Source organism: Vipera ursinii (assembly GCF_947247035.1).
Source record: "Vipera ursinii genome assembly, chromosome: 6".
In the NCBI taxonomy this organism is placed as follows: Eukaryota; Metazoa; Chordata; class Lepidosauria; order Squamata; family Viperidae; genus Vipera; species Vipera ursinii.
This window is the reverse complement of record NC_139515.1, coordinates 68,248,099-68,275,619: the sequence shown is the minus strand read 5'-3', so window position 1 is coordinate 68,275,619 and position 27,521 is coordinate 68,248,099. Positions and strand designations below refer to the sequence as shown.

General features: G+C 36.0%; 1 protein-coding gene across 1 annotated transcript in view; it reads left to right on the top strand.

Annotated features, from left to right (window-relative positions):
* Positions 1-27,521, top strand: part of STAB2 (stabilin 2) — a gene marked incomplete at its 5' end in the record, with an annotated part of 104,997 nt that overhangs the window by 48,739 nt on the left and 28,737 nt on the right. The window contains 24 exons of the mRNA XM_083365378.1: positions 1,109-1,204; positions 1,460-1,564; positions 2,183-2,319; positions 4,429-4,543; positions 5,442-5,519; positions 6,000-6,098; positions 6,183-6,290; positions 8,058-8,189; positions 9,168-9,296; positions 13,697-13,892; positions 14,850-14,945; positions 15,621-15,666; positions 16,614-16,690; positions 18,204-18,329; positions 19,266-19,339; positions 19,902-19,973; positions 22,364-22,483; positions 23,308-23,355; positions 23,511-23,732; positions 23,868-24,014; positions 24,713-24,853; positions 26,076-26,135; positions 26,324-26,500; positions 26,609-26,701. Of these exons, the coding sequence (XP_083221504.1) occupies positions 1,109-1,204; positions 1,460-1,564; positions 2,183-2,319; positions 4,429-4,543; positions 5,442-5,519; positions 6,000-6,098; positions 6,183-6,290; positions 8,058-8,189; positions 9,168-9,296; positions 13,697-13,892; positions 14,850-14,945; positions 15,621-15,666; positions 16,614-16,690; positions 18,204-18,329; positions 19,266-19,339; positions 19,902-19,973; positions 22,364-22,483; positions 23,308-23,355; positions 23,511-23,732; positions 23,868-24,014; positions 24,713-24,853; positions 26,076-26,135; positions 26,324-26,500; positions 26,609-26,701 (2,694 nt within the window). The remainder of the gene's footprint in view (positions 1-1,108; positions 1,205-1,459; positions 1,565-2,182; positions 2,320-4,428; positions 4,544-5,441; positions 5,520-5,999; positions 6,099-6,182; positions 6,291-8,057; positions 8,190-9,167; positions 9,297-13,696; positions 13,893-14,849; positions 14,946-15,620; positions 15,667-16,613; positions 16,691-18,203; positions 18,330-19,265; positions 19,340-19,901; positions 19,974-22,363; positions 22,484-23,307; positions 23,356-23,510; positions 23,733-23,867; positions 24,015-24,712; positions 24,854-26,075; positions 26,136-26,323; positions 26,501-26,608; positions 26,702-27,521) is intronic.

Sequence of the window (27,521 nt, the reverse complement as noted above, 5' to 3'; positions counted from 1 at the left end):
AAAGATCTCATATTCTCTGTAACTTTATTTTTCAACAATATTGAAATAAACTTTAGCTTGTGACTGGAGAACAAGTACGTAGTCTTTTGGGATCCCCAAATGGGATGTTAAACATGTCTAATCTTTACAGCCCAATTATTTGCTTTATTGCTGATATTTTAAAAAAATTGAATGCTAGTAAAGTCATGGTAGAGTTCTGATTTCTAACCAGTTGATATTATGAGTCTTTTGCTCAAACAATCACTGAAGATACCAAATTAATCTTCCTCCCAAAAGGCTATCACCTGCAGAGTCCCACTGGAGAGTCTCTTGACTGGAATTCTTTGAGTAGCTTTTGTTCCTCCTATCGTCATCACATATTCTTATCTCAGTGTCTTATTGGCAATCAGCAATGGTTCAGCTTGCAGATGAGCTTAGTGCAATGGTCTGAGAGTTGGACCTTAGCTCAGGAGAGGTGATCTCAAAGTTGAAAGTGTGTCTTGGCAAGCCAAGCAGTTTCTCTTGAACTCAGAAAACAATTTGGTTTTCTAACGTGATCCAGGAATATGATTGATCCAAGTATCTCTCCAACTTTCTACCAGTTTCACATTTCTTAACTGTGTACAATCATCTCTAGTTGTGGCATCAAAGTCACCCTAGATACCTCTCTAATGGATTTGTCTGTCCTCTGAAAATCTTGTACCAGAGAAGTGGTTGCATTCACATAAAATGAATGCCAGATTGGCAAATAAAGTCCTTCTGTCTTGTAGAAGCTATTAAGCAAATTGAGATAATAGCTTTCACTGGATTCACTAAGTCTACCATACCGAAAAATCTAATAAAAGGACTTTGATATTGGCCAAGTAATTCTTGCAATAAAAACAATTAATTCATCTGTTTGAATGAAAAATATTTGTCTTGCAAATGCTTGAGGATCAAAGCCTTGTAGTTAATTGCAGTATGATTTAGTCACAAGCATGTAAATATGTACACTTGAGACTTTCGACCGAAGCATAGCCAACAGCTGATGCCTTAGTAGCAGCTCATGAGCTGTCTTGTATGTTGCAAACTATGTCATACCAAGAATTCACAGACACAAATGTTTAACAGGATTATTTATTCCACATAGGCAGTTTGTCAGCTCACAACTTCTGGAGTCTGGAAATGTGTGTGCTCAAACGGATATGAAGGAGATGGCAGTATATGCTATGGCAACATTATGGATGTGAGTAAAAGCTCTCTTATTGAACTTATAATTATTTTCTAACTTTGTTTACATTTGTTTATCTAGTCGGGCAGAGACAAACGTGGGTTTTTAGTCATCCAGATGTTTCCTGAATTGAACTCCACTTTATGTACCAAGGAAGGTTCACCCAAGGCATCAGGAAGCCATTGTTATGACCCTTTATGCATACCAAGTACATCGCTGTATCATGATAATAGTAACTGCTAATAGTAATTTATTTTTTTCCCTATTCAGGAATTGACTTCTCTGTCAGGCACAGCTGGCTTTAATGAATGGTTTAATGTGAGTATCTCTTCAAAACTATTAAGAAAGGGACTAATGGTGCAAACCTCTAGTTATGTACGTTAAGAAGAAAATCCCCTTGAGTTCAATGACTCTATTTCCTACGGGAGTTGCAACCTTAGTGGCAATTTCATTACTGGTTTTTACTATACATTATCTTTCTTCCAAAAATGATATAATCACTTGTTGAGATGTATTAAACAATGAAGTTTAATAAAATTAAATATAATAATTAAATGTACTTCCATTATATATTCAAGTTGGACAGTATTTAATATTTTATTGTTATGTATATGTAGGGATGTGGCTCTATACATACGTTGTATATAATACGTTTTAGGTGTGTGTCATGTATGTGTCTCACTTTGAGAGCGGGCAACTAAATTTCATTTTTTATGTCCACCATTGTGCCCACAGTAAAAAAAATGACAATAAAGATTATCTTACTGGGGGGAAAAATTTCAACTGCTTGACATTGATACTTTGCTCCTAAAAAAATCTTGTTGCTTTTCAGAATGATCAAGATTAAACTGCTGTTGTAGTTCTGAAGTCCTTTCATTGTTATTTTACTATTGGATAATAATAATAAAAATAAAAATTGAATCCCCATGGACTTTAGGAAAAATTTCAGTTACTGACATATTAATAAGAATGCATTTTATTCTGTGCCTCCAGACAGCTGAAATAAGAACTATGCTGACAGATATGAGCAATATAACTATCCTTGCACCTTCTCACCAAGCAATTCAAAACATGGATCAATATACAGCTGCTTTTTGGACATCCCAAAACAACATTCTGCTCCTAACCAAGTATGATAAAGTATTTTGTTCATAATTATTCTGTTTATTTCATATAGAGAGTTTCAAATTCCTTTATACCAGGGGTGTCAAACTCAATTTCATTGAGGGCCACATCAGCATTGCGGTTGCCCTCAAGGGGCCGGGTGGGTATGGCCAGGGTGGGTGTGGCCTACTGGGTGGGCATGGCTAGAGTGCGTATGGCCTACTGGGTGGGCGTGGCCAGCTCTACATCGTTCGCATCAAGGGTGCAAATGGGGGCCTGGGCAGGAGTGGAACAGATCTGAGGGTCTCTGGCAGAAGGAGGGTCTCTGGGCCGGGGCCAAGGCAGTGGGGGCCGTTCCCTCACTGTTTCCAGGATGGCTTCGCGGGCCACATGAAACCACTTCACGGGCCGGATCCGGCCCCCGGGCCTTGTGTTTGACATGTCTGCTTTATACTGTACAGAGATCTTAATTGGTATAACACATTTGTCTCCCAAGTCATTACTCTAATTGTACATTAGCAAAAGAGGAGATAAAGATGAAAGTTTTGACATACTTAAGAAAATAGTTCTAAAATTCTTAAAGCTTTCTTTGTATCCTGACTAGAAATAATTTAATTTAATTGAGTCAGGCATCACCTGACTTCAGAACAGCAGCATCTAAAGACTTGTAACAAGAGATGGTATCATCTGTTGAACTTTACCACTTTAAAATGCTAAACAGGCCATACATGGTTAATATTGGAATGTGAAATATTGGAATGCAAAACCACCAAACTATCCTTCAGCAAGAGACTGAACTAAAAAGTCAGAAAAAGCCTTTTGGAACTCTTATTATGAAATCTACAGGTCCATAGCATGATTAAAAATCCTGAAGCTCAAGTCAAAGAAAACATTTCTTTTTTCACTGTATTTGAACCCAGAACTTAATTTCATAACATTAGCAAAAATAATAATATTTTGCTCCCTTGGGTCATCTAGGAGATACCTACTGTTTACTTCAGATTCAGAACATTCTGGTTTGGGGAGGAATTAAGTTTCTATGAATGTCTTGTGCCACTTAATTTGTTTTTTGTCAAATTATGTGACAGCCCCTCAAATATTGGAAGACTACTATCATGTCATCTGTAGCCCTTCTCTTTGTTAGACTAGACATTCCCAGTTCCTGCAACTGTTCATCTTATGTTTTAGCCCTCAGTCCTCTAATCATCTTTGTTCCACTTTTTTAGAGGCTCAGCATCTTTTTTTTATACCGTGGTGACCAAAATTGGATGCAGTATTATAAGTGTGGTCTTACCAAAGCAGTATAAAGCATTACTAACACTTCAGATCTTGATACTATGCCTCTGTTGATATATCCAAGGACTGCATTGGGTTTTTTGGAAGCTGCAGCACACTGCTGACTTATACTTAAGTGGTTATCTACTAGGATTCCTAGATCCCTCTCACAGTTACCAGATGCTATCTATTATATACCTATATATTTGGTTTTTCTTGCCTAAATGTAAAATAGTACTTTTGTCACCACTGAATTGCATTTTATTAGATAGGGCCCAGTGTTCAAGTCCATCAAGATCCTTCTGGATGTCACCCAAAGCTCCCTCACAGGATTGTTTTTGTGGGGATTCAAGAGAAAAGACTTCCCCATACATGTTGCCTTGAGGTCTCAGAGAAAAAAAATCAAGATATAAATTCAGTGTGACATAAGAATTCAATAGTGATAATGAAAGAAACTTATGGCAGGATATAAATAACAAAACAACTGAAAAAAACAAAACAAAATGAAACAAAATGAAAACAACGAAGTATGGTCACAAAGATGAAATAAAAAAAGAACTGGCATTGCATAGAAAAGATGTGAATATTTATTTGAAAATATAATAGTGGATTCAACCACTTACCTTCCATATGATTGTGAAATTATTTACGTATGGCAAGTAACTACATAGTAGTGGGGCCCATTTACAGAAAAGACTTTACCATTTTCAGATACTATATGCTGGAGATGATTATGGTTTGATTAGTGCTACTGTAAGCTGTGAGTTGGCACTACACTAATAGTTTTGGATTCAGAAAGATGCAACTCTCTATAAGCAAATCAATAATTTACCTCATTTAAATATGCTTTCTCCCATTAGGCATCACATATTAAATGGAACATACAAAGTTGAGGATCTCCAAACCCTGTCACAGTCTAAAGGATTTGCAATAACTTTGCAGGACAACTTCCTAACATTGTCAAAAAGAAATGGGGTACGTTGGCCATTATGCTACAACCCATCACTTTAGGCTGTTCCTCTCATATGCACTTAAGAAAAGATATGCCGAACTCGTGTTATCTTGAATTTAAACATGTTTCTCCAAAAATCCAAAATGAGAAATCTTTTGTACCCTGAAACATTGGGACCATGGTATGACAGAGCTGAAACTGGTTTGAAAATAATTGTTTGGAATAGTATATAAAATATAATATAATATAATAAAATATAATAAAATAAAATAATTATTTTTGAACCTTTTCCTTCGGTTAAAAGCCACAGATGAGTGTTACATTGAGCAACTCAAGGTACATGTTACCAATGGGCCCAATCTTGTAATCTCAGGTGAGAAAGGATGAAGAGTGGTTTCATTCCATAGATCTAGGGTTAATGTTAATATATTACAGAATCTGGGTTGCCAGATCCTGGATGTAAAAATCACGACCATTAAATGGCAGCAAAATTTGCAGAATTTTTACCAATGTACCCCATTTATCTGCCCAAAGGGACATAATTCGAAATGGAAAGTTGCAAATAGAAAAGAACATTTGGATTATATGGCTAAATGTTTATGGAGATTCTCAATCATCCATGTCATGGTTGTCCCAAAGATGCTTTTTCCAAAAGGCAATTGGACTTTCCTGGGTTTTTTTTTTCTTTTGAAAACACTTTGCTTCTCATCCAAGAAGCTTCTTCAAGAAAAAAAATCAGTTACCTTTTGGAAAAAAACACCTTTCAGACACAGGGAACTGCAAATGTTAGGCAAAATTTGCTAACAAAAGTTTTGGCTACAGTACCCTTGGAAGAACATAATTTCTTATTTAGCCATTTTTAATAGAAATCCAACAAATGTTATGCATTTTAAATAAGCTACTTTTGTCTCTCTTTTCCAGAGTGTTTTAATTGGTGGAGCTAACATAATATCTGGTGATATTGCAGCCACAAATGGGATTATTCATATAATAGATAAGGTATTTTCAATATTTTTTTCTTAAATACCCCCAAGTTATTTTGTCCATCCACCTGGGAGAACATTCTGTAGATTTTGAAAGTTTATTCACTATAAAGTTTGGTAACATTTTTACTCCAAAAATAATACTTCCTGACTGTGATTCCCCCTTCCACTAGCAAAATTTCCTTTTAGTAAATCATGTAAAATACAGTGTTAAAATCTTTGACCAAGAGTCATGCCTATTGTTGCCCATTTTGTTAGGAATTTGGCATTTGTACAAAGCTGTTTTGCTTTGGTATGAAGTAAATCTTTATCATTCTTTGTCTGAAAATCAAGCGACAATTTTTAGCAGCTAAATTCATAGTAATTTTGGGGGGGTCTCTTGAATTACAGATATATACCAATCCTTATTTATTTTCCTATAGTATTAGATAGGCTGAATCTTACTGCAGCAAAATGAATTGCCTGAATCTGACCTTGTGTTTTTTTGTGTTTGCAGGTTCTGGCACCTCTCAGAGGAGTGAGTGGCACTTTGCCAAAACTGCTTCCTCGCTTAGAACAGATGCCGGACTATTCCATTTTCAGGAATTATATTATTGTAAATACTCATGTTCTTATTAAAATTGCCACGTATAATCAAACAAATGTTCTTCATAATTTTGCATTTGTTTTTGCATAACAGCACTACAACCTGGCAAATGAAATAGAAGCGGCTCATGTATACTCGATTTTTGCTCCAAGTAATAACGCCATTGAAAGTTATCTGAAGGATAAACAGTCACCATCTCTAGTATGTATTAACTCCCAAGCCTTTTCTTAAGAAAATATCTTTAACTGAGGTTTGTTTGCTAATGATTCAATTGTTCAGAGCAGAACTGGAACAGTAATAACCATTCCTTACACATTGTAAAGGGTGTTGGTGTGCATTCTGGCATAAGGATAGCATGTTCTCTGCAGTTCTACTGTAAATAAGCAGTGTCTGAGTGAGATGCATTAACTCTGCCTATTCTGACTGAATAACTATGTCTTTGCTTTGGAGCATAACTCCATACAGGTAGTCCTCAACTTAATGACTTCATTTAATGATTGTTCAGAGTTACAACAGCACTTTAAAAGAGGGGGGGGTATGACTGTTTTTCACACTTACAACTGTTGCAGTATCCCCATGGTCACATGATCAAAATTTGGATGCTTGGCAACTGGTTCATGTTCATGATGTTGCAGTGAATCACTTAACAACTCCGGCAAGAAATGTCATAAAATGAAGCAAAATTCACTTAACAAATGTCTCATTTAGCAACAGAAATTTTGGGCTCAATTGTGGTCCTAAGTTGAGGATGACTGTAATGATCTCTAATTTGTCCTTGACTCTTTGATATTGGGCCCAAATAAAATTACCATGATAAAGCACCCAAGATATTTCTGCAGCCAACAAGCAAGTTGCTATCAATTTGCAAGAAGGGGTAGATCACTTTGTTCTTTTCTATTTCTGGATTGCCAAAATTCTACATCAGAATGAACCCAAATGAATAGATTCATGAATAAATCATAAGAGGATGATAAGATAGATAAATAGAATTAAAGGGAGTATTCAAAATCCAGAATAGATCGTGACTGAACAGAGAAATTTGTCACCATTCTATAAAACACAGCAGGAGCAGTGCAATAAAGTGATAAATGAGTTTGTGATTATTAACCAAATCACTTATTCTTTTAAAGCTAACTCATGATGGTTCCTCTTTGCTTTTATAAAATAAGGATAAGCAGATAGTAAATTTATACATTAGGGGTATCCACAGTGTATGGTTAAAAAAAGAGGTCAAGATGGTGGCCACAACAATGCTGTCAAAACTACATCTGTTTTTTATGTGACCCATGTATATAAAATAGATGACCCTTTGATTACACCATTGTGGACCCATTACTCTCTGACTCAGTGTATCTGAATAAAAATGACGACAGAACACAGGAGGCCTTAGAATCAAATGCAAGTCATGTTTTTATTTAAATCCAAAAGAAATGTGGAGTCTGCCTTCTAGAGAAAAAAATCATACAGATGAGAAAAAAAATCTCTTAATCTTTTCCCTTCTATGGTTTTTCTGATAAAAGGGCAAAAGAGGTTTTTGTCCTATTCTTGTGTCTCTGACAAATGTAGTGGGAAGCAAGAACTGAATAAATATATTTTGTACCTATGTAAATTCAGAATGTTTTTTTCAGAAAGTTCCTGTTAGAGATATAATTAATATATCCTATGACCTGGATGCTTTTTTCATTGCAGTTTTTGATTTAAATAGGGGTTTGTAATTTAAAAAAAACCACAAATCTTATTTAGCAAATAATCCAGAAAGTGTGATCATATTGTAAATTATGACCTCTCTGTCATGACACCATAAGCTTGCTCTCTTTCTAAATTAAAATCCTTACATCCAGTTAAAAGGTAATTAGTAATAACATCTTCTGGCTGTTGAATGATGTTGACAACCATCTTTTTATTAGAAAAATTGGAAATTTGACATCCTGTTAAGTATTCAACAATCACTATTCTTTGAAACCACAGAATGAAGATCAGATCCGCTATCATATTATCTTGGGAGAGAAGCTCTTGAAAAATGACCTGCATAATGGGATGTTCAAGACAACCATGCTTGGGTTTTCCTTCAGAGTAGGATTCTTCATTCATGATGCTCAGGTGAAACCAGTGTTCATTATCATGCTATTTGCTGTAATTTATTTATATAAACACCAGCTCTTAGAAAAGATCTACATTGGCTTAATTGACTGTGTCAGAAAAGTCCCACTGGTTTCAGTAAGGAGGTTTTTAAGCCAGACTCCCCAAGAGGATGTATTAGTATACTGTATGTAAATGTATTTGCACTCTCAGTTAATGAGGCCACTCATCACATGTAAACATTAAATTTGTGCATTAAGTGCTGGGTTTGAGAGAGATCTTAGAAAGTAGGATTGAGAACACATGAATCAACATTAATCTCCTTAATGTCTCTTTACTGCTTCTTCCAAGGCTGTATTTTTTGTAGTGGGATGGTCATTTTTCCCCCCAAATGGTCTTAATCAGACTTTCCATATCTCCTGCTTTCCAGACATGATGGAATATAAGCCCATCATTCTACCCAGCATAATTATTAGTCATCACTTTGGGAGATCTACTCCAAAGACTAGATTTTTAACAGAGACAGCAGCATCCATAAGATCTTACTGCTTTCATGATGAAAAAAATGTTATGATACTTCAACACATGCTTTGCTCCTGTGGGGACAGTTGTTGCCCTTGCAATATACTTAGAAAAGGGGTGAGTCTTGCATTGCATCAGTCTGATCTTCCTTATCCATTCCATGGATGCTGCTGCTCAGAGAACCAGAGTGATGCACAGTGATACCGAATAGTTTCATTTTCATGATTTAATCACATGCTTTTAAACTATATGCAGTTTAGTCGTAAGATCAGAAATAAACAAAATCTGTTCTTACAGATGTACAGAGGTTTGAATAAAATGTAAATTTTGCAACTGCAGACTATCAGATGAAGGTTTTATAATGCAATGACCTTTATTACACATACTGGCTGAATAAAATGGGGGCGGGAGTAAATGTTATGCAAGCTATATTTTTATAAGTAATATCTCTCACATGTATTAACATTTTGTGCACAGCTCTACATAAATGAGGCACCTATAAATTACCCAAATGTTGCAACAGATAAAGGAATAATTCATGGACTGGGAAGAGTCATGGAAATTGTAAAGAACAGATGTGATATTAATGATACTGTGGTTATAAATGTAAGTTGTGTCCTTCTGAACATGCATTGCATTTTTAATTAGCATGCACTGAAAAAATACTAATCGATATACACTTAAAGCATAATGATTTTTGGCTTGTGCTAAATATTAATGACATATGTTGCAATTAACATTATAATAACACAGCTGTCTAACACAAGAAAGCAACACAGAACTTTCTACCAATCTGGCTTTATCTAGTTTCTGTAACAGATACACACACACACACACATATATTTTGGATGGAACCTTGTAGGATAGGCAAGGTGGATTGTATGACATGTATGAGTTCCGGCACCTTTTTCTTTTACAAAAAAAGCACTGTATATATCAGATAATCTCAGATAAAGGGTATGACTAACTGATGAGAACATAAATAGTTCGAAATGATCATCTTAGCCTCCCAAATTCTTTATTAGCAATTTGAATAATTTGCACAAATAATGAGCTGTCATAAGTTGACTAGTTCCTGTGGATAAGCCCTGAGCCGGGCCAAAACAGGAATGAAAGAGTTAATTAGCAAGGTCCATTCAAAAAACCTTGACAAATACTTAAACATATATATATATATATATATATATATATATATATATATATATATATATATATATATATATATATATATATATATATATACAGTACACACACACACACACACACACACACACACACACACACACACATATATATATATATATATATATATATATATATATATATATATATATATATATATATATTCTTTGTTAGCAATCCAAAAATGTATGCAAAATAATGATTGTCACAATTGCGACTACTGCCTATGGACGGCCTGAGTTTGGGCTGATACAGGCAAGAAAAGATTTGGCATTTGGGGCTGGAACTCCTAACCTAAAAATAACAGAATAACAGGGTTGGAAGGGACCTTGGATCACTTCTAGTCCAACCCACTACTCAAGCAGGAGACCCTTTACCATTCTACACAAGTAGCTGTCCAGTCTTTTCTTTAAAGCCTCCATTGATGGAGCAACCACAACTTCTGAAGGCAAGCCATTATACTAGTTAGTTGTGGGTTAACCAGTGGTAATTAACACCAGTGGAAATAGCTCCAACAAATCACAGGAAAAACACCAGAGTTTTTTATGCAGAAGACTGCAGTGGAAGGAACAGATAAGATATTCTACAGAAACCTCAAACTCCCAGGCCTCTGGTAAAGGACCTGAGATTGAGGAGGAAACATATCACCCATAGGAATGAGAAGGGAATTTTTAATATATAATATACCTAATATTAAAACACCATTTCTCACTCTGGTATCATCTCAGTGTGTTGGAACACACTAGGTAGCCTAGGAGAGGGGTCTGCCACCTTGACAACTTTAAGACTTGTGGACTTCAGCTGCCAGAATTCCTTAGCCAGCACAGCATAGCTGGCTGAGTAATTCCGGGAGCTGAAGTACACAAAAGTCTTAAAGTTGTCAAGGTGGAAGATCCCTGCCCTAGGCTACTTGGCCTAGGGAGAGAGTGAGTTATGCTGCCATCTGATAATTATTTGACCAATTCAACTCTTATCTGCCTTCCCAACTATCTTTCCTATTGTTCGTGCCTCTCTCTAACTTATAGGTTTGAGCCTGTATACCTTTCATGCTCTCAACAATTGTCTGGGCTTTAGCCCACACTTGGAATTTTGCATCCAATTTTGGTTGCCACAATATAAAACAGATGTTGAGACACTAGAAAGAGTGCAGAGAAGAACAACAAAGATAATTAGGGGACTGAAGGCTAAAACATATAAGGAACGGTTGTTGGAATTGGGTATGTCTAGTTTAATGAAAAGAAAGATGAGGAGTGACATGATAGCAGTGTTCCAATATCTCAGGGGCTGCCACAAAGAAGAGGGAGTCAAGCTATTCTCCAAAGCACCTGAAGGCTGGATAAGAAGCAATGGATGGAAACTTATCAAGGAGAGAACCAACCTAGAACTAAGGAGAAATTTCCTGACAGTTAGAACAATTAATCAGTGGAATGACTTGCCTCCAGAAGTTGTGGGTGCTACAAAAACAGAAGGGTTTTTTTTATTGAAAAGTTTTACAGTACATTTTTTGATACAAAAAACCCCCCTCCTCCCCCTCCCCTCTCCCCAACCCCTCCCTACACTACCCTCCCCCCTCCCCGACTTCCCAGAGCTGAATACAGGGTATAAAAATACAAACAAGCATAATCTAGAATATGCTAACAACAATAAAACATTAAATTCTATCGCACTTTAACAACAGAAGGTTTTAAGAAGAGATTGGACATTTGTCCGAAATGGTATAGGGTTTCTTGCTTGAACAGGGGGTTGGATTAGAAGACCTCCAAGGTCCCTTATAACTCTGTTATTCTTTTATTCTGATCTAGAAGGGCATTTGTGATGTAAAGTTGTATCTACCCTGGTGTTTGAAATACCATAGCAATCTGAAGTCCATCTATTTGCATGTCAGGACTCCCAGATTTTCCATCTCACACCATTCATTTTGTAAGATGCTCAGGACATCATTTATCATTCCCTCTTGTACAGCCTCACAGCAATCTATTATGGATCAAGATTGAAAAGAAATGCTTGGGTCAATATCACAGTCTTTCCCTGTGAAGTATCATCTTTCCTCAGATGACAAAATAAGAGATACAAAACAAAGAAAGAAATTGTATGAAAGATAAGGAAAGCAAACTAAGCGAGGAAACAATTAAAGCTGCTCTGAACATGAAAGATCTCTTATGCTTATCTAGCAATGCAGAAATGCTTTCTTGGTCTACTGTTTGGCAAATGTGTGTTTTCTTTTTAAGGGAAGGTGTGTACCCTGCTCACAAATATCTCTCTGCCCTATTGGAAGTACAATAATTGTAAGTATTTGAGAATGAAATTGCTAAAAATAGGGAGCAACATCGAAGTGTTAGTTTGGTGCAGTGATTAAAGTACTAGCCTAGAAACCAGGAGAATGTGAGTTCTAATCCCATTTTAGGCATAAAAGACAGCTGATGACCTTGGACTAGTCACACTCTCTCAGCCTAACTCATCTTATGGTTGTTATTGTGGAGAAAATAGGATGAGGAGAAAGAAGTAGCCCGAGAAAGCCTGATTCAGTTGTTTTATTATTTTGGATTATCTGAGGTGGCTGGTCAGGAAAAAATAGCCTTCTCTGTTGCTTAAAATTCTAAAGAACTTACTTGTAAAGAAAACTGTAAATATTATCATGAATAGTTGATTTAAGAAATATAATCACAGCAGGTCTGGGCCTCAGGTTTGAGTTCAAATGAAAGCCAATAGAGTTGTTTTATTTGTAAAATATTACATTATTTGAAGTATATGTAAAATACTACATCAATTTAGAGTAGTTTTTTGCAGGATTTCACATATGTCTTATTAAATCTTTTTCACTAAAAATGATTATTCTTTCATACAGCCAGGCAAGAAGGGGATCTGCTATTATATCTATCAGAGAAAAATGCAAGTTGGATGCCAGTCAAAATGTGCTAAAAGTAGAATTGTAAGTATACTATTGCTACCATGTAAAAGAGGGTTAGATTGATACATTGCTCTAGGCCTGTGATACTTAATCCAAAAGTTGAAGGGCACTGAGCCTCCACATACAAATTGTAATAATTCAATGGTAACATGGCACGTTCTAGTGTCACGATTTTTTTTCTTTTCAGGGGCAGGGAGATTGTTTGTATATATGATAATAAATATAAGAATTTGAATTTGATGGGTTTTCACTCACTGTCAGTGACTCTGGGCAGCTTACAAAAAAAGTTGAAAAACAGCTATTTTGATTTCTTTAATTATTTCCCCCTAAATGTTACAGCCCCTGCCCCATGTGACCCTTAGAGGCAAAATAATAATAGAATACCTTACATCTTGTGATTATACTTTCAACACATCAAATAATATCTGCCTATCTCAAGTCCTTGGGGAGGATTTGATAAAAATGCCAAATTCAGTCTGAACATCTGGATGACTGCGCAGTGAACCCTAATAATAATTCCTAAAAGGAATAGTTAAAAATTTAATACTGTTTTATGCACAGGTAAATTTTTGGAAACTACTCCAAAGGATTACTTAGCACTGAGCAACACTGATTTAGCATGCTTATTTATTAAATTTACAGGTATATGCTGCCCACCACATGGTTTGCAACATGTATTGTATAACTGCAGTCATCCTTGGTTATTTAAGAAAAAAAAGCCTAAAATAAACGATACAGTACATTGGATGAAGAATGTGGTGGATTATTATGTATAATAATAAAGTTATGTCCCAAAAGTTATCTATGTGCTGTTGACAACCAGCTCAAGAATGCCATCCTTACTCTCCAGTTTTCTTTCCCCCCCCCCCGCAAGGATTCCAACTACAGTAGGTCTAAAGTCTTTACTTCTTTTTAGACCAGAGAATGTTGTGCAGGCTTTTATGGCCCACAGTGTGAGCCTTGCCCAGGGCTATCTGGAAAGACGTGTTTTGGCAATGGAATTTGCTTGGATGGCACCAATGGCACTGGGTCTTGTGAGTGTGAAACAGGATTTGAAGGAGTGGCCTGTGAGCAATGTTCTGAAGGAAAATATGGCACCAACTGTGACCAAGGTAGTTCTGGCTTCCGGATCATTTACTTTGCTAAGTTTCCAAGTAATTGCAATAACAGTTATAGCCACGTATATAACAAATTATGCTAGCCCAGTCCTTTCACTTTTGTCTCTTGTGGACCACAATGAAATTTCAGAGGGATTTCCTTGGAGTGCAATTTAATAAGATCCATATGACTGAAATGCTATCAATGAATAATCCAACATTTTATCAACTTGTTACTTAATTTTATCTTCTAATGCTTTTAACATTTTACTATTGCATTTTTCATCGAGATACGTATTTCTGAATAATGATATTGTTCATTGCCCGTATGCTTCCCAATTGTGCATATTGTTGGATTTGTCAGCAAATCAAGCTATTCACTTAGAAGCCAGGTCATTTTCTTTTGGTAAATATAGTGTACTGTTGTGCACATGGAAGGGTCGTTCAACAAATGAATTAACAATAATTTAATAAGTATGAAGATCCACTCTGCCATTTGTATTAGATGTTGATCAACTGAATGTGAAATAGCTTACTGGATCTCAGTGATTTCCATAAGGCAACCAGCTATAATTCTTCAGAGTTCACTTCAGGCTTTGAAAAGAAAGAAACAGCACCATTGTTCACACCTCATTATGTGTGCTACACTTGTAATATTATAGCTTAGGCAATTTTTAGTAAATGTAGACAAAGGTATAACTGACGCAACTGCAAAACCTTGTCTGAAATGTTATAGGTTGTCTGAAATGTTATAGGTTTTCCTTCCTTAGCAGGGGGTTGGACTAGATGACCTCCAAGGTCCCTTCCAACTTATTATTATTATTATAAAACATGCATAAATTATCATGTTAAAATATTTCAGTAAACTGAATCACGAAGAGCTAGAAGAGGCTAAGGAAGAGCTGAGGGTATGCTAATTGTTATTACTGTTTTATGAGCTATTCAGATTTAAAATCACCCCTTTGTTTTTAGAATGTCCCTGCGTGAATGGGAGATGCAACAGTGGTATTAAAGGAGATGGGACCTGTGAATGTGATGTTGGCTGGAGAGGTATCAAATGTGACAGCGGTAAGTGGATTGCTGCATCCTATTTCAGAGTTAAAAGTAGTAATGGTGTCATCAGCAGCTCTGGCCAAGCCTCTCTTTCAAAGAGACTTCATTCTCTGTACAATATGAAGGACCCAGACACACATGTTTTGTTGCTGAAGGACAAAATAGCCCTCTTGCATTTCATCAACAGAAAGTGGCTGATCTAGCAACTTAAGTTTACAATAATAAGGCATTTTGAAGCAAAAAGCTAGGTTGAGAAGCCCATTCTTACTTCTGCCATGTAAAGAGGAAAACTTGTGGGGAGGGTTCAGAAGAAACAACATGAATTTGTTTCTTTGTTCTCCTGTGTCTCCTATGCTGTATCTATCTATGGGGTTTTGCTTTTAGATTTTGCTTAGAAAATGAACATATACATGGAGAAAGGTGCTCTTTTTATTAGTAAATTCTAGACAGAGTGAACTTAGTTCTAACAACAAAAAGGTGGTATTTGAACCAGAATAGCAGTGTAAGTGCAGGAGTTAAGAAACATTTTAACACATCTCAATTCTAATGTGATATAGTCCAAGAAAATCTGTGCATATAGGTGAGCTCTACATATAGATTTCAGCTTAACAAAGTAAAGGGGAGAAAGAAGAAGTTATCAGTCTTAGATTGTAGAATGTTGACTAACAAAAACATTTTTCTCTTTCCCAGAAATCAAAGATGATAAATGCAACAATACCTGCCATACCAGTGCCAAGTATGTATTGCGTCAAACTAGCTAATGAATCCATTCTTTACTTGATCCTGACCTCTTTTCTCTAACTGTAAAATTTAATTTGAAATGATTTGCAATTAGAGCCAGTTTGGTGTATTTGTTAATGCTTCAGGCTAGAAACTGGTGGACTGTGAGTTCTACTCCTGCCTTAGACCCAAAGCCAGCTGGGTGATCTTGGGTCAGTTCCTCTCTCTCAGCTCCAGGAGAGATGGCAATCATTTCTGAAAAACCTTGCTAAGAAAACTGCAGAGACTTGATCTTGCAATTGCAAGCGATTCAATCGGTCATGTAATTTTTTTTTACTTTTCTACTTGCCCTTGACTTCCACAACTCTGTGCCTTCTCTTTCTCCCAATCTAGCGCAAGAGACGGACACTTACAAATGACTTCAGAAATCAGACAAATAGCCACAGTCTGCTCAGGCTGCAGACTGAATACATTCAGTGTGGCAGAAAACTGTTTTTAATAGAGAAAACATTTTCTATTTTTCATTTGTGAAATTAATGTTTAATTAAATACACACGTCATCTACTTAATATGTAGTACACTTTTATTATGTCCCTGGTCAATGAAGTGGCTTTTTTATATAATATTTTATTAGTTTTCTAATTTTAGATTTAGGTATTTAAAAAGCAACGTGGTGGCTGGGTCAGTCAATAATTCAATAACATGCAAAAATCTTTAGCACAAATCTCAAGTTACAACATCAAATATTTCCTCTCTTTTTCCCTTAATATCTACTATCTTGTATTTAAGCTAATACAGTTCTTATTATATCAACTAAGTAAAAACATCCTTATTACATTTATCATTAAATGTTTAGCTTAGATAAAGTGACTTTATCTGCTGCCAACTATCTTAGGTTTTCCAAGCATGCCATTTGTTTTTTATCAATTGCAAATTATAATCTGTCTTGATTTTCTATTTTAGCTGCTTTCTTAATCCGATTGGTCCACCATATTGCAAGTGTGCAGCTGGGTTTAAAGGGAATGGTACATATTGTTCAGGTAAGTGGGATTTATTCTGTTGAAGAGTTCATGCAATTTTTGACATTCCCAAAACATCTGATCTAGCAGGAAGTGGAATTAATATATTATAGTGAGTTACATTAAAATATTAATTAAAAATTAATTTCTAATGTATTTCTTTTAAAAATAAGCTTTGAAAAATATTGATTTACTAACATTCAGGCAAAGAAATCTTTGATAGCTAGTAGATATTGGAGGATGTTTACTCTCTGGCAATTAATTGTAAATAAATTAGAGGTCCCAATATTATCCAGAGAAGAGGGCAGGCAGGAATCAGGCAATCATTAAAATCTAAACCTGATTATATATGGTTAAAGTAAAGGTAAAGGTAAAGGTTCCCCCACACATGCGTGCTAGTCGTTTCCGACTATGGGCCGGTGCTCATCTCCGTTTCAAAGCCGAAGAGCCAGCACTTGTCCGAGGATCTCTCCGTGGTCATGTGGCCGGCATGACTAGACGCCAAAGGCGCACGGAACCCTGTTACCTTCCCACCGTAGTGGTCCCTATTTTTCTACTTGCATTTTTACGTGCTTTCGAGTTGGTTAGTGTCAGACATTTCAAGACCTTGGACAGATCCCTGAAAACAAGTACCTTGTCCAGTAATCTCGAAATATTTTGTGATTCTTGTATTTCTCTCAATTTCTCTTTCACCAAACAAGAAAAAAAAGTAGAAAGACATTCTCTTCAGATAAGTCAGGTTTTGATGATGTTACCTTAGCAACACTGTATTAAGGATTTCAAGACAGTATATCATCCAGGTATTGATCAAGATGAACTTACTTTTTTTTTTCAAGATTAGCCTGGGCCAGCTAGTTATTTCCACATGCTGAAAAGTTGAAAAGTGTGGAACCATAATGGAGTTTAGACTGAAAAGTTCTAATAATGCTGTAGAAAGCTCATGGAGGTCTCTTGCTAGATATAAATTAAGGGGTTGCAGTCTTGGAATGGTTTCTTTCTGTAATGTCTGTGCTTTTGCAAATATGCAAGTGGAGCATCAGCAGAGGAAACAATAGGCACCTTTACATAGTACCTGATCCTACATTATATTTCATGAGAGAGTAACCCTTGCCTGTAGCTAATTTATCATGTTCAGATTTTGTCTCTTAAAAATATTTTATTTCTTCATCTAGACAGCTTATAGCAAATTTCTCGCCATCCAGAGGGATCCCCTCTCACACCACTCGATACATTTGCCCTTTGAGAACTGTCAATTAGTTTTCCTATAAAGATGACACACCACAATTTCTGGGATATTGTGATTGGTAAAGACATGGCCAGCCAGGCTGCAGTAATATTTATTTTACATATACACATAAGGGATAAAACAAATTTATGTTCACATTTATCTAAAAGAGGTACTATATGCTTGCAATGCAGACATTGTTCTGTAAAATTAAATCTAAATTTGACCTATTTAAATTTGCTTTGAAACTAAAGGAATTTAAGTGGTGAAAACATTGCAACATAATTTCGATTCTGCATGCTCTTCCAGCTATTAATGCATGTGAGAACAACAATGGAGGCTGCTCTACCAAAGCAGAATGTAGACGTACCACTCCAGGAAAGCGAGTGTGTGTTTGCAGAACAGGTTACTCTGGCGATGGAATTGCCTGCTTTCGTAAGTTCTTGTTCTATATATTCCATATTTTGCACTTTTCCAAGACTTAAAATTATTCCATCTGGTTAACATGACATTACCCCTTTCTCCCTCCCTCCCTCCCTGCCTCCCTGCCTCCCTCCATTCCTTCCTTCCTTCCTTCCTTCCTTCCTTCCTTCCTTCCTTCCTTCCTTCCTTCCTTCCTTCCCTCCCAGTTAATTACAGTTTGAAGATCCTCTGTAATTAAGCATCTCATTTTAGTTTTTGTTAACTGAAGTTGAAACTTATAAGTTAAAGGTTCAGGACACATATTTATGTTAATCAATTGAAGTTATATGAATTGTCATGCACTTTTTATGAGTAATGTGTTATGCAATTTACTGAATATGTTTACTTATATAGAGACATATACATAAGCACATACAGGTATGGTAATTATCAACCAGCTGTTAAGCTGACAATACATTGGAGCAACTTTCCCAATCTCTTATCCCTTAGAAGTATTAGGATGGTAGCCTTCAGAATGTCAAGCTAGATTTAAGAGTTGAAGCACTGAATTAGGAAAAGCTGCTGTGGGGATAATTAATTTTCTGAAGAAAGGCGTTTAAGGTTTTTTGGGGCAGGAAGATGTTATGCCTTTAAATCACCATTGACTCAAATGTTACAGGTCGAACCATTTCACTATTTACATAGTGCTTCAATTGTACTAAAGTGCTGCCATGTGAGTGAAAAGCTTATGAATAGGAAAAGTTTACACATCAGAATAAACCTCAGGAAAGTATGTAGCATCTGTATTACAAATACTGCAGTCATTCCCAAACTAGGAAGAATTTTCTTAAGGAGCTATGATAAGTAAAAAAAAACAAAAATAATTACAATAAATTATCCCTCATTTAATCTAAGTTTCATGAAAGTTAAAATATTAAATGGGATTTCCTCCTTTTTTATGTCTTAAAGAAATTAACCCCTGCCTGGAGAAGAATGGAGGATGTGATAAAAATGCAGAGTGCACTCACACTGGACCCAACAAGGTAAAACAGTATTTCCATCTTGTATTAACTCACTCTGTGAGTGAGACGGATGATCTTCAAACTTGACATACAGATAAATAAAATATAAAGTAGTGGCAAATCACAAGCTACAGTTTGACAATATAATTCAGTACAGCTGCTGTCAACTGATTTATGGCATTTGTTCATTTGGCCTGATATCCTTGCTTCTGATTGACAGTGCTTCCTTGTCTTTTCATGCTGACAGCTTGTTTGCTTCCAGGGATCAGAGACCTTTTCTGACTGGAAGTGTCAAGAACTAAGCCTAGGATCATATGTATCCAAAAAAATGATGAATAAAGAAATATGATACCAAAGTATATGATCTGTGCTGAACTAGGTGGACTGCACAAATACATAACTAGTAGATCAGGTATAATCTAATCATTCAGAGTAGGGAGAAAAACTGAAAACAGAACCACAGAGACTTGACCCCTTAGAGAAATCAAACAGAAGAAAGTAAACACAAGAACTTACATGGATCAGGGAATAAAATGCTATTCTTCTCTATATTTTAACCTGGATTATTTCCTTATTCTGACAGGCAGTATGTAACTGTTTGGATGGATATTCTGGAGATGGGAAAACCTGCACTTACATCAGTGCCTGTACACTGGTGAGTCTCAACTTTGACTGGCAATGACCTTCATACCTGTCTTCCACAGTTCAGGCAACAATCTCTATTACAAGTCAAGAACTGGCAGCTTTTTTAACCCCCATTACATTGGCTACTTTTACTGATATACAAACTGTAAGGAGAAGTGAGAAAAACTGCTAAATTTGCTCTACGTCCAGCTAAAATTCACTAAAAATAAGACCAGGAATTTGATTCTGATGCTGATAGCATGAAGCTAATGCAACTGAAATGAGTTGTTTTGCTATCTTTTTTCACCTTTTAGAGTGCTACAACTATCTCAAATATTTTTATTTTTATTCCTCCCACATCATGCTTTTGTTAAGCAAAGCAATGCCACAGGGGGGCACGCTATACACTGGAGAAACTTTCAGCAGAAATGTTCTAGTCTGGCCTTCCTCCTGCAAGCTGCTTTGTGCTTTGTTGTGCTTTGCCCCTGCCCTTGTTTCAAACTTCTTTTCCTGATGCCTCCCTGTTTGCTTGAAGGTGATGGGACCTGCAAAGAGTTTCAATGAAGGATCTAGCCCTTGTCCTTTCTACCATCCTCTCCTTTGCATCCTTCATTTTTCATAGAAGAACTGACAGGGATAATGACTCTTTCATAATGGCTAATAACAATAATTAATTATTCCCTGCAGTTTGGGAATAGTTTGGGTGCCACTGAAAGATTTGAAAAAGAGCATTCCTGTCCATTTTCCAGATTTTCAACAGAGATTAACAAGCTGTGGTCATGAGGTCAGGATGACAGCCTTGTAGAAGATAAAAAGATAAACAAATAGTTTTGTTCATATCATTGTGGGAGCCATCTTGATTTTTTTTAAAAAAAATCATAGGCTGCAGATACTATTGCTTCCCCTAGTACCTGGCTGGTCCTGAGTGTTTTTTACCCTTAATGCTAGGTAAAGTAGGGATTGAATCTGATCCAATGGACTTCTGTCTTTTTTTCTTACTTAAAAAGCAAACCTGCCCATCTATAAACTTGCTTTCAAAGTGGCAAAATGTCCCTTTTACCCATAATTCAGCTACCTAAAGCTAAAAACATTGGATTGATATACATATTTTGACACAGAGGATTTTAAAGATCAATATTTACCATTGAACCCAAATTGCAAGAATCCCTTGGTGGAATTTCCCCCCCCCCATTTTTATTTTTATTTTAAAAATCTTTTGTATAGTTCTTCATTTTGCCAATTTCTTTGGCAAACAACATGTTTGTTTAAATTTAAATTACGACTTGACATCATTTTTAAACTTTTCTCGTACTCCTCTCACTTTGTCCTTCTTAAGATTAATATCACAGAAAGCTTTAAGAAAATAAGTTGTCTTTTTCAGGTAGGCCATATAGATCTTTCTGTAAAAATGGACTAAGACATACACCTTGAGGTGTTGATATGAAAGTTCTGGTTTCATATTGCAGCCCATATTGGATACTTTGAGAGCATTCTTTTTCTTATATTTGGCAGCCAGATTTTACAAATGATAATAGAAATAAAATGTAGAGTAATGGTAGAAGTTTGTAAAATATGTAATAATTTTCTATCAGGATGGCTATTCCACTGATTTCTAACTGACAGTCTTGAGTGTAGGTGGGGAATGAAGGAAGAATTAACAAAGACGTGTGTGTGTCAATATTATCATACAAATCCCTCTCTCTTTGAGGGAGCAGTTCAGAAATATGAAAATTAAGGCTCCATTTTAAGTAATTTGTATGATGGCATCAGTGTATGCCTGTCATTTTAGTGTCAGCATGTTTACTATAGATGACACTATGCACAATTTAATCCTTCTGCAAAGCCTTGAAAGAATTTCCCAGACAATTGGTATAAAATAATTTACATTATATTACAATAAGCAATTTGCATCCCAGATCTGTTTCAGGGGATTACTGTGTTCTGTTTCAAAAGGATTGCATTTGCCCATTATTCCTGACTAGTTGATATTCAAATAATTGTTTTAAAAAGTCTCCCTTAGCAGTTCTCCATGCTTGCTCAGTTATTTTCTATCCCTGTGGTGACTCTTCTTGCAGTGCCAGAGAAGAACCAAGAAAATGAATAGAGTTGTAAAGTTTGAATCATGGCAACTAAACCAAACTGGTCCAATGTTTGGTCCACTTGTCAAGATTTAACCTTTAGATACCTTTGACCTGGATGACTGAGTCTTCATTGACATATACTAGAGTTGCAGTTTTCATCCTGTCTTCATTATTAATGTTTGTATCTATGAAAGAGCTTCCATTCAAAGCAATGGAATCTTAAATCAGTTTCATTTTAGCTGGCAGCTCTTCCCCTTAGTTTACAGATTGAACTTTGTATTGAAATTCATTGAAAAAAAGTATATTTTAGCTGATGTTACTTGCTTCCCTCTTTTATCAGAATAACGGTGGATGTGGAGAAAATGCCATTTGCAATGATACTTTACAGTCAGAAAGGACTTGCACCTGTAAACCCAACTACATTGGAGATGGGTTTACTTGCAGAGGTAGCATCTCCATGGTGAGATATTTTCCTTACTGAATATCTGTGATCAAGTATTTGTGCTCACTAGCAACAGGCCAAATAATACCAGAGTATGGGTGAGAGATCACAAGAAAGCACATTAGTAATTGACCAGTTATAATTACACCCCCAGTGAGAACCTAAGCCTAGACTTTGGAGCCTAAATCTAGAGATCCAGGGATCCTCTAAATGAGAAATGTGGAGGATAATTGCAAGTTGGCTTGATATCAGCCTGCATGGGCTAGTGAAAAGCATGGTTGCTATTTATCTATTTATTTTCAAAAATATTTTGTAATATTTTGTAACCAAAGATGCGCATGTCTTTAATTTTTAGTGTGCTTTTCTAATGCCAATAGTCCTAATCCCCATGTTTAAGGAACACTAGACGCATTGGATTCCAATATACTTAAACAGTAAAATTGCGCACACACAGGGATAACCATCAATTTTGTTAAAATAAAAGTTATAAGCATGTAATACAGTAATGAGATGCGAGAGGCATAATGTTAGCTAAGTTCTTCACAACCCAGTGCAACAGAACCATCTAAAAGGTTTATTAAAACCATTGTAAACATGACTTAGCCTTTTCTAGCAGAGTCACCAGGATACCTAGTAACACTTTATACCCGACAAGCCTTAAGACAACTTGAACCATAGAGAGATCTGTGAGGATATTAAAACATCAGTTTCTAGTTCAAAACATAACTCAGATCTATCTGTTTCATACCTCACTGTAGAAATTACTTCTGCAACCATTTCATTTTTGGTGTTACCGCGTACTATTTTATTATTTTAATTTTTTAATGTTATTATTATTACAGGAACTTGGAAAGGAGTTCAATACTACTCAGCTTAATGGGAAGCTAATGGTAAGAAAGTCACAGGCTGTGTCTTCCCAGGGTCTCGACTTGTAGAAAGCATTTTTAAGGAATTTTTTTTTCATATTCAATAGCTTTCTGTGATATATAAAAGTGCCTGAAATATATATTGACTGAAATGTGCATTTTGTTTCCCACTATTATAGGATGCTTCGCTCAGAGATATTACAGGAACAGGCCCCTTCACTGTTTTTGCACCGACCAATGAAGCCATTCTAGCTGAATTACAAGTAAGTCCACAAAAGCATTTTGATGCTAGATGGGACAGTCACCAGGGTTCAGTGGTCGTAAATTTTGCAGCCTGCTTCCATGAAGCTGCTTGGATTCCAGTTAAACAGGGAACAGAACCCACTGCAGGAGACTCCAATGTGAGATCCTGGTGTCTCATTTAGAAAAGAGTTGGAGTCATAATAATCTAATGGCAAAGCTAAAATATAATTGTTCATTCTTTGCTTTCTGCCAGTTTAACACAGTAAATCATTTTTGAAAAATTATTTTTCAAGATCACCGACTGGGTTTCCAAAGGTGTGTTGCCCCAGATTCTGCGCTATCATATTGTATCCTGTACAGGACTGCTGTATAATGATCTGACTTCAGATAAAACTGTCGTCACGCTCCAAGGAGAACCACTCAAGATCACATTTGCACAGGTAACCAATTCTCATCAGTGGGGCATATAACCACACCTTCATTGGTCTTTCAGAGATAAGATAAAAATATTGAAATATGCTACATGTAAAATAAGAAACTTGAAATTATGGTTCAGTGTTTGCAGCTATCCAGAGAAATATTATGAAAGTTCGAAAGGGAAAAGAAACTGGATCCTTTCTGGATAGAATTGTACAGTTTTTGATCTGCTAAATCTTCTGAAATACCTATGTCCCTATATTAAAATGTTGGATCACCATCCCACTCTCTTAGATTGGCTTTGGGAATATCATGGTTTTTTTTAGTTGCAGACACTTCCCTGAATCAATATGATGTTAAGTTGCCTCTTCTGAGGAGTCACAATCCACAGAACTCTTCTCACAACCTCTACCTGCCATCAATGTTCACACTTCAGATGCAAAAACAGCTCCTGTGCATTTAAACTGAGAGAGCCCATTCAATAGAGCAACACTTGCTCAAATGTATAATCCTTTGTTTGAACTCCTCTGCTTGTAATGCTATGTTCACTTGCTCTTTCCTCCTGGCAAGCATGCTGAGCGGCACTGTACACAATACTGAAAGGAAAAGTGGTTTCTCCTTTAATTGTTTAATCAGCAATAAAACTGTTTACCTCACTTTATTTCAGGATTGCGGAAAAGCTGTGTTACTTCATACTGTACATTTTTATTTTGTTTTTTAGAATACGGTCCTTTTGAATGGCAAAGCAAAGATACTGACCAGTGATATAATCACCACAAATGGAATAATCCATATCATAGACAAGGTCCTGGTTCCACAGAAGACTCAAGAATTCCCTTTTGAAAAAGGGAAACCTGTAAAGGTGCACTCAATATGCATTGAAAGTATCGAGTAATTAAAAGCTGCTGGGTTGTAGATTACAATGTTGTTTGTTGCTAACCCATGAACCTGTTAGAATAAAATAAAAATGCTAATTAAGTAATAGGGAAAATGAATTTTGAAAAAAGCTTTCTCAAGAAAACACTGATAAGACATCATTGTTGCAGTTACCAGTTTGTGATATAGGACAACTATATAAAACACAGACATGTATATGCTGCTTACACACACAAATGTACATATTATTTGTTTATTTATCAAATTTATATACTGTCATTCTATAAACATTAATCAAATATGTACACATTTATCACATGTAGCTTGTCCAAAATTTCAATTTTCCCTATGCAAAATATAGGCATACTGCTTTCCAGCAAAAGACTGAGTTAGTAAGAATCACAAGCCTTGAGAGAGACGTCAGGTAATCGAGGTTTTGAACCAAGATGTTCAGTAACAAAGATTAACATTCATAGTTTATGTAACCAATGCTGTCACAGACAAAAATGATGTGGATATTAAGGCCCATTGATAGTTGTATCCTAACTACTGAATCTGTGGGTTAAGAAACACACAAACACAAACATACACAAACAAACACATCAGGCCAATACTTCTTCATCTAGCATTTTGGATCTCAGTGGCATAATGGAATCTCACAAGACATGTCAGTGAGAATCTTTCTTCATTGTCAGCCTCTAACAACCAATTTTTTCAACATGATAGAGGTAATATAAACTATCAAGATTAATAGGCAGAGTAGAAGGTTCAGATAAAATCAAGAATAGTTTGATGATGGTAGAAAAAGATATGCCTTCACAGCCTTTTGGCTTCAAAAATCTATTCCTGTTTTCACTAAAATGCTGTCCACTGCACCAGTTAGGACTATGTGTTGTTTTTGTTCAGTTGCTAAGTTGTGTCTGACTCTTTGTGACCCCATGGAACATAGCACACCAGGCTCCCTTGTGCTCCTCTCTCTCCCCTACCTAGGCCTATGTGTTAGAACTGGTTCTATATAGTATCCTCAGAGCAAGTAGTACAGTATGTATATTCCTTTCCTCCTCTTGGGAATCTGCAAAAGCAACTGCTCCCATTTTCCAATTCTGTTAAGATACTAAGTGACACACCTACAACCAAAAATATTTTCTGTGATATATTTCTGAAAGCAGCATTGCATTTTATTCATAGTGTGTTTCTTTTCTTCCTAGGAAAACCTCCAAATGATTGCAGCAAAAAATGGGTACAACTTGTTCTACAACCTGATAGAAGTAAGTCTACATACATGGTTGACTTAGAGTTCAAAATCATATCTCTACTTAAATCATTGTTTGGTAGTTTATATGGTAGGTATGCCTTGATTGACTGTAGATGTCAAAAAGACCCCATTCATTTCTCCCTCTGTTTGCTCAACATTGCATTGAGAAAGAAAATCTGATTCTCCTTTGTCCTCTTTTAGAAGTCAGGACTGATAAATGTTATTAATGATCCTCTTCATCAACCAGTCACTTTGTTCTGGCCCACTGACAAAGTAATCAGAGCTCTGCCAAAGGAACAGCAAGATGAACTACTTAAAATGTCAAACAAAGAGAAACTGCTACAGTACTTGAAATTCCATATTATTGGGAATGCTAAGGTAGGAGTTCCAAGATCACAATTTCTGGGTGCTTTATAAAATAAATGTAATAGAAACTTTCCATTTTAAACTTGAATTTCCTCCATCTTTTCCCTATATCTTCTACAGATTTTAGCATATGCCCTCCCAAGCTCAGATTCACTGAAGACTCTTCAAGGTTCAGATCTTAGCGTGAAATGTGGTGATGATGACACCAATAGCGTGAGTATTTCTTATTTTTAAACAGGTTGATTCATATTTTTTATTATTTTACAGCATCAAAAATAAATGACACAGTTTCAAATAAGTACGAAGGACAATCAAGCATTTTCATTCTACATATAGTAGCATGGGTGAGGGGGGGAAGGAACCCACACACTTTAACCAAACTTCTTAAGGGTCTAGAAAATCTTACCTCTGGCAATCAAGGTGTTATATAATACTAGATTTCAAACAATCTCTACAAACATTTACATAGTTACCAAATCTTGAGGGCAAAAATCAGTCCTTCAGAATCTCAAAGAACTAAATCCAAGAAGGGGGATTAAATTATCTCAATCACAATATCTGGAATTTAGCCTTCAACACAAAGCCCCCCCAATACACAGTCCAAAAGGACACTATGAAACTTACAAGATGATGGCAGTATCTGTAATAGCAACTAACCACTCTTGCATAATTTGCACACGGCCTCTTGCAATTCAGTGAGAGAATTTTGGAAATAATCAAAAGCTCTGGGTTCTTTGCAAACATTGGAAATAAAGGGTTTTTTTCTCACGCACAACTATTTGTGGAGAAGAATTAGCAAGCAAACGAATGTCTTGTGACCTTTGCTTTTAGGCTTGGGAAGGCTGATTCTACTCATACTCTATGCCTTCTAACAAGGTCCTGAAAACTCTAGGACACAATTTGCAAATTATTTCATACCATAAACATAGAGGAAATATATCTTCAATTGGAACAGCTTCCAATGATTTGCAAATACAACAGATTGTGGTGTTGCCCAACTTCATACAAAATGGCTCTGAAAGTCATGTAGAAA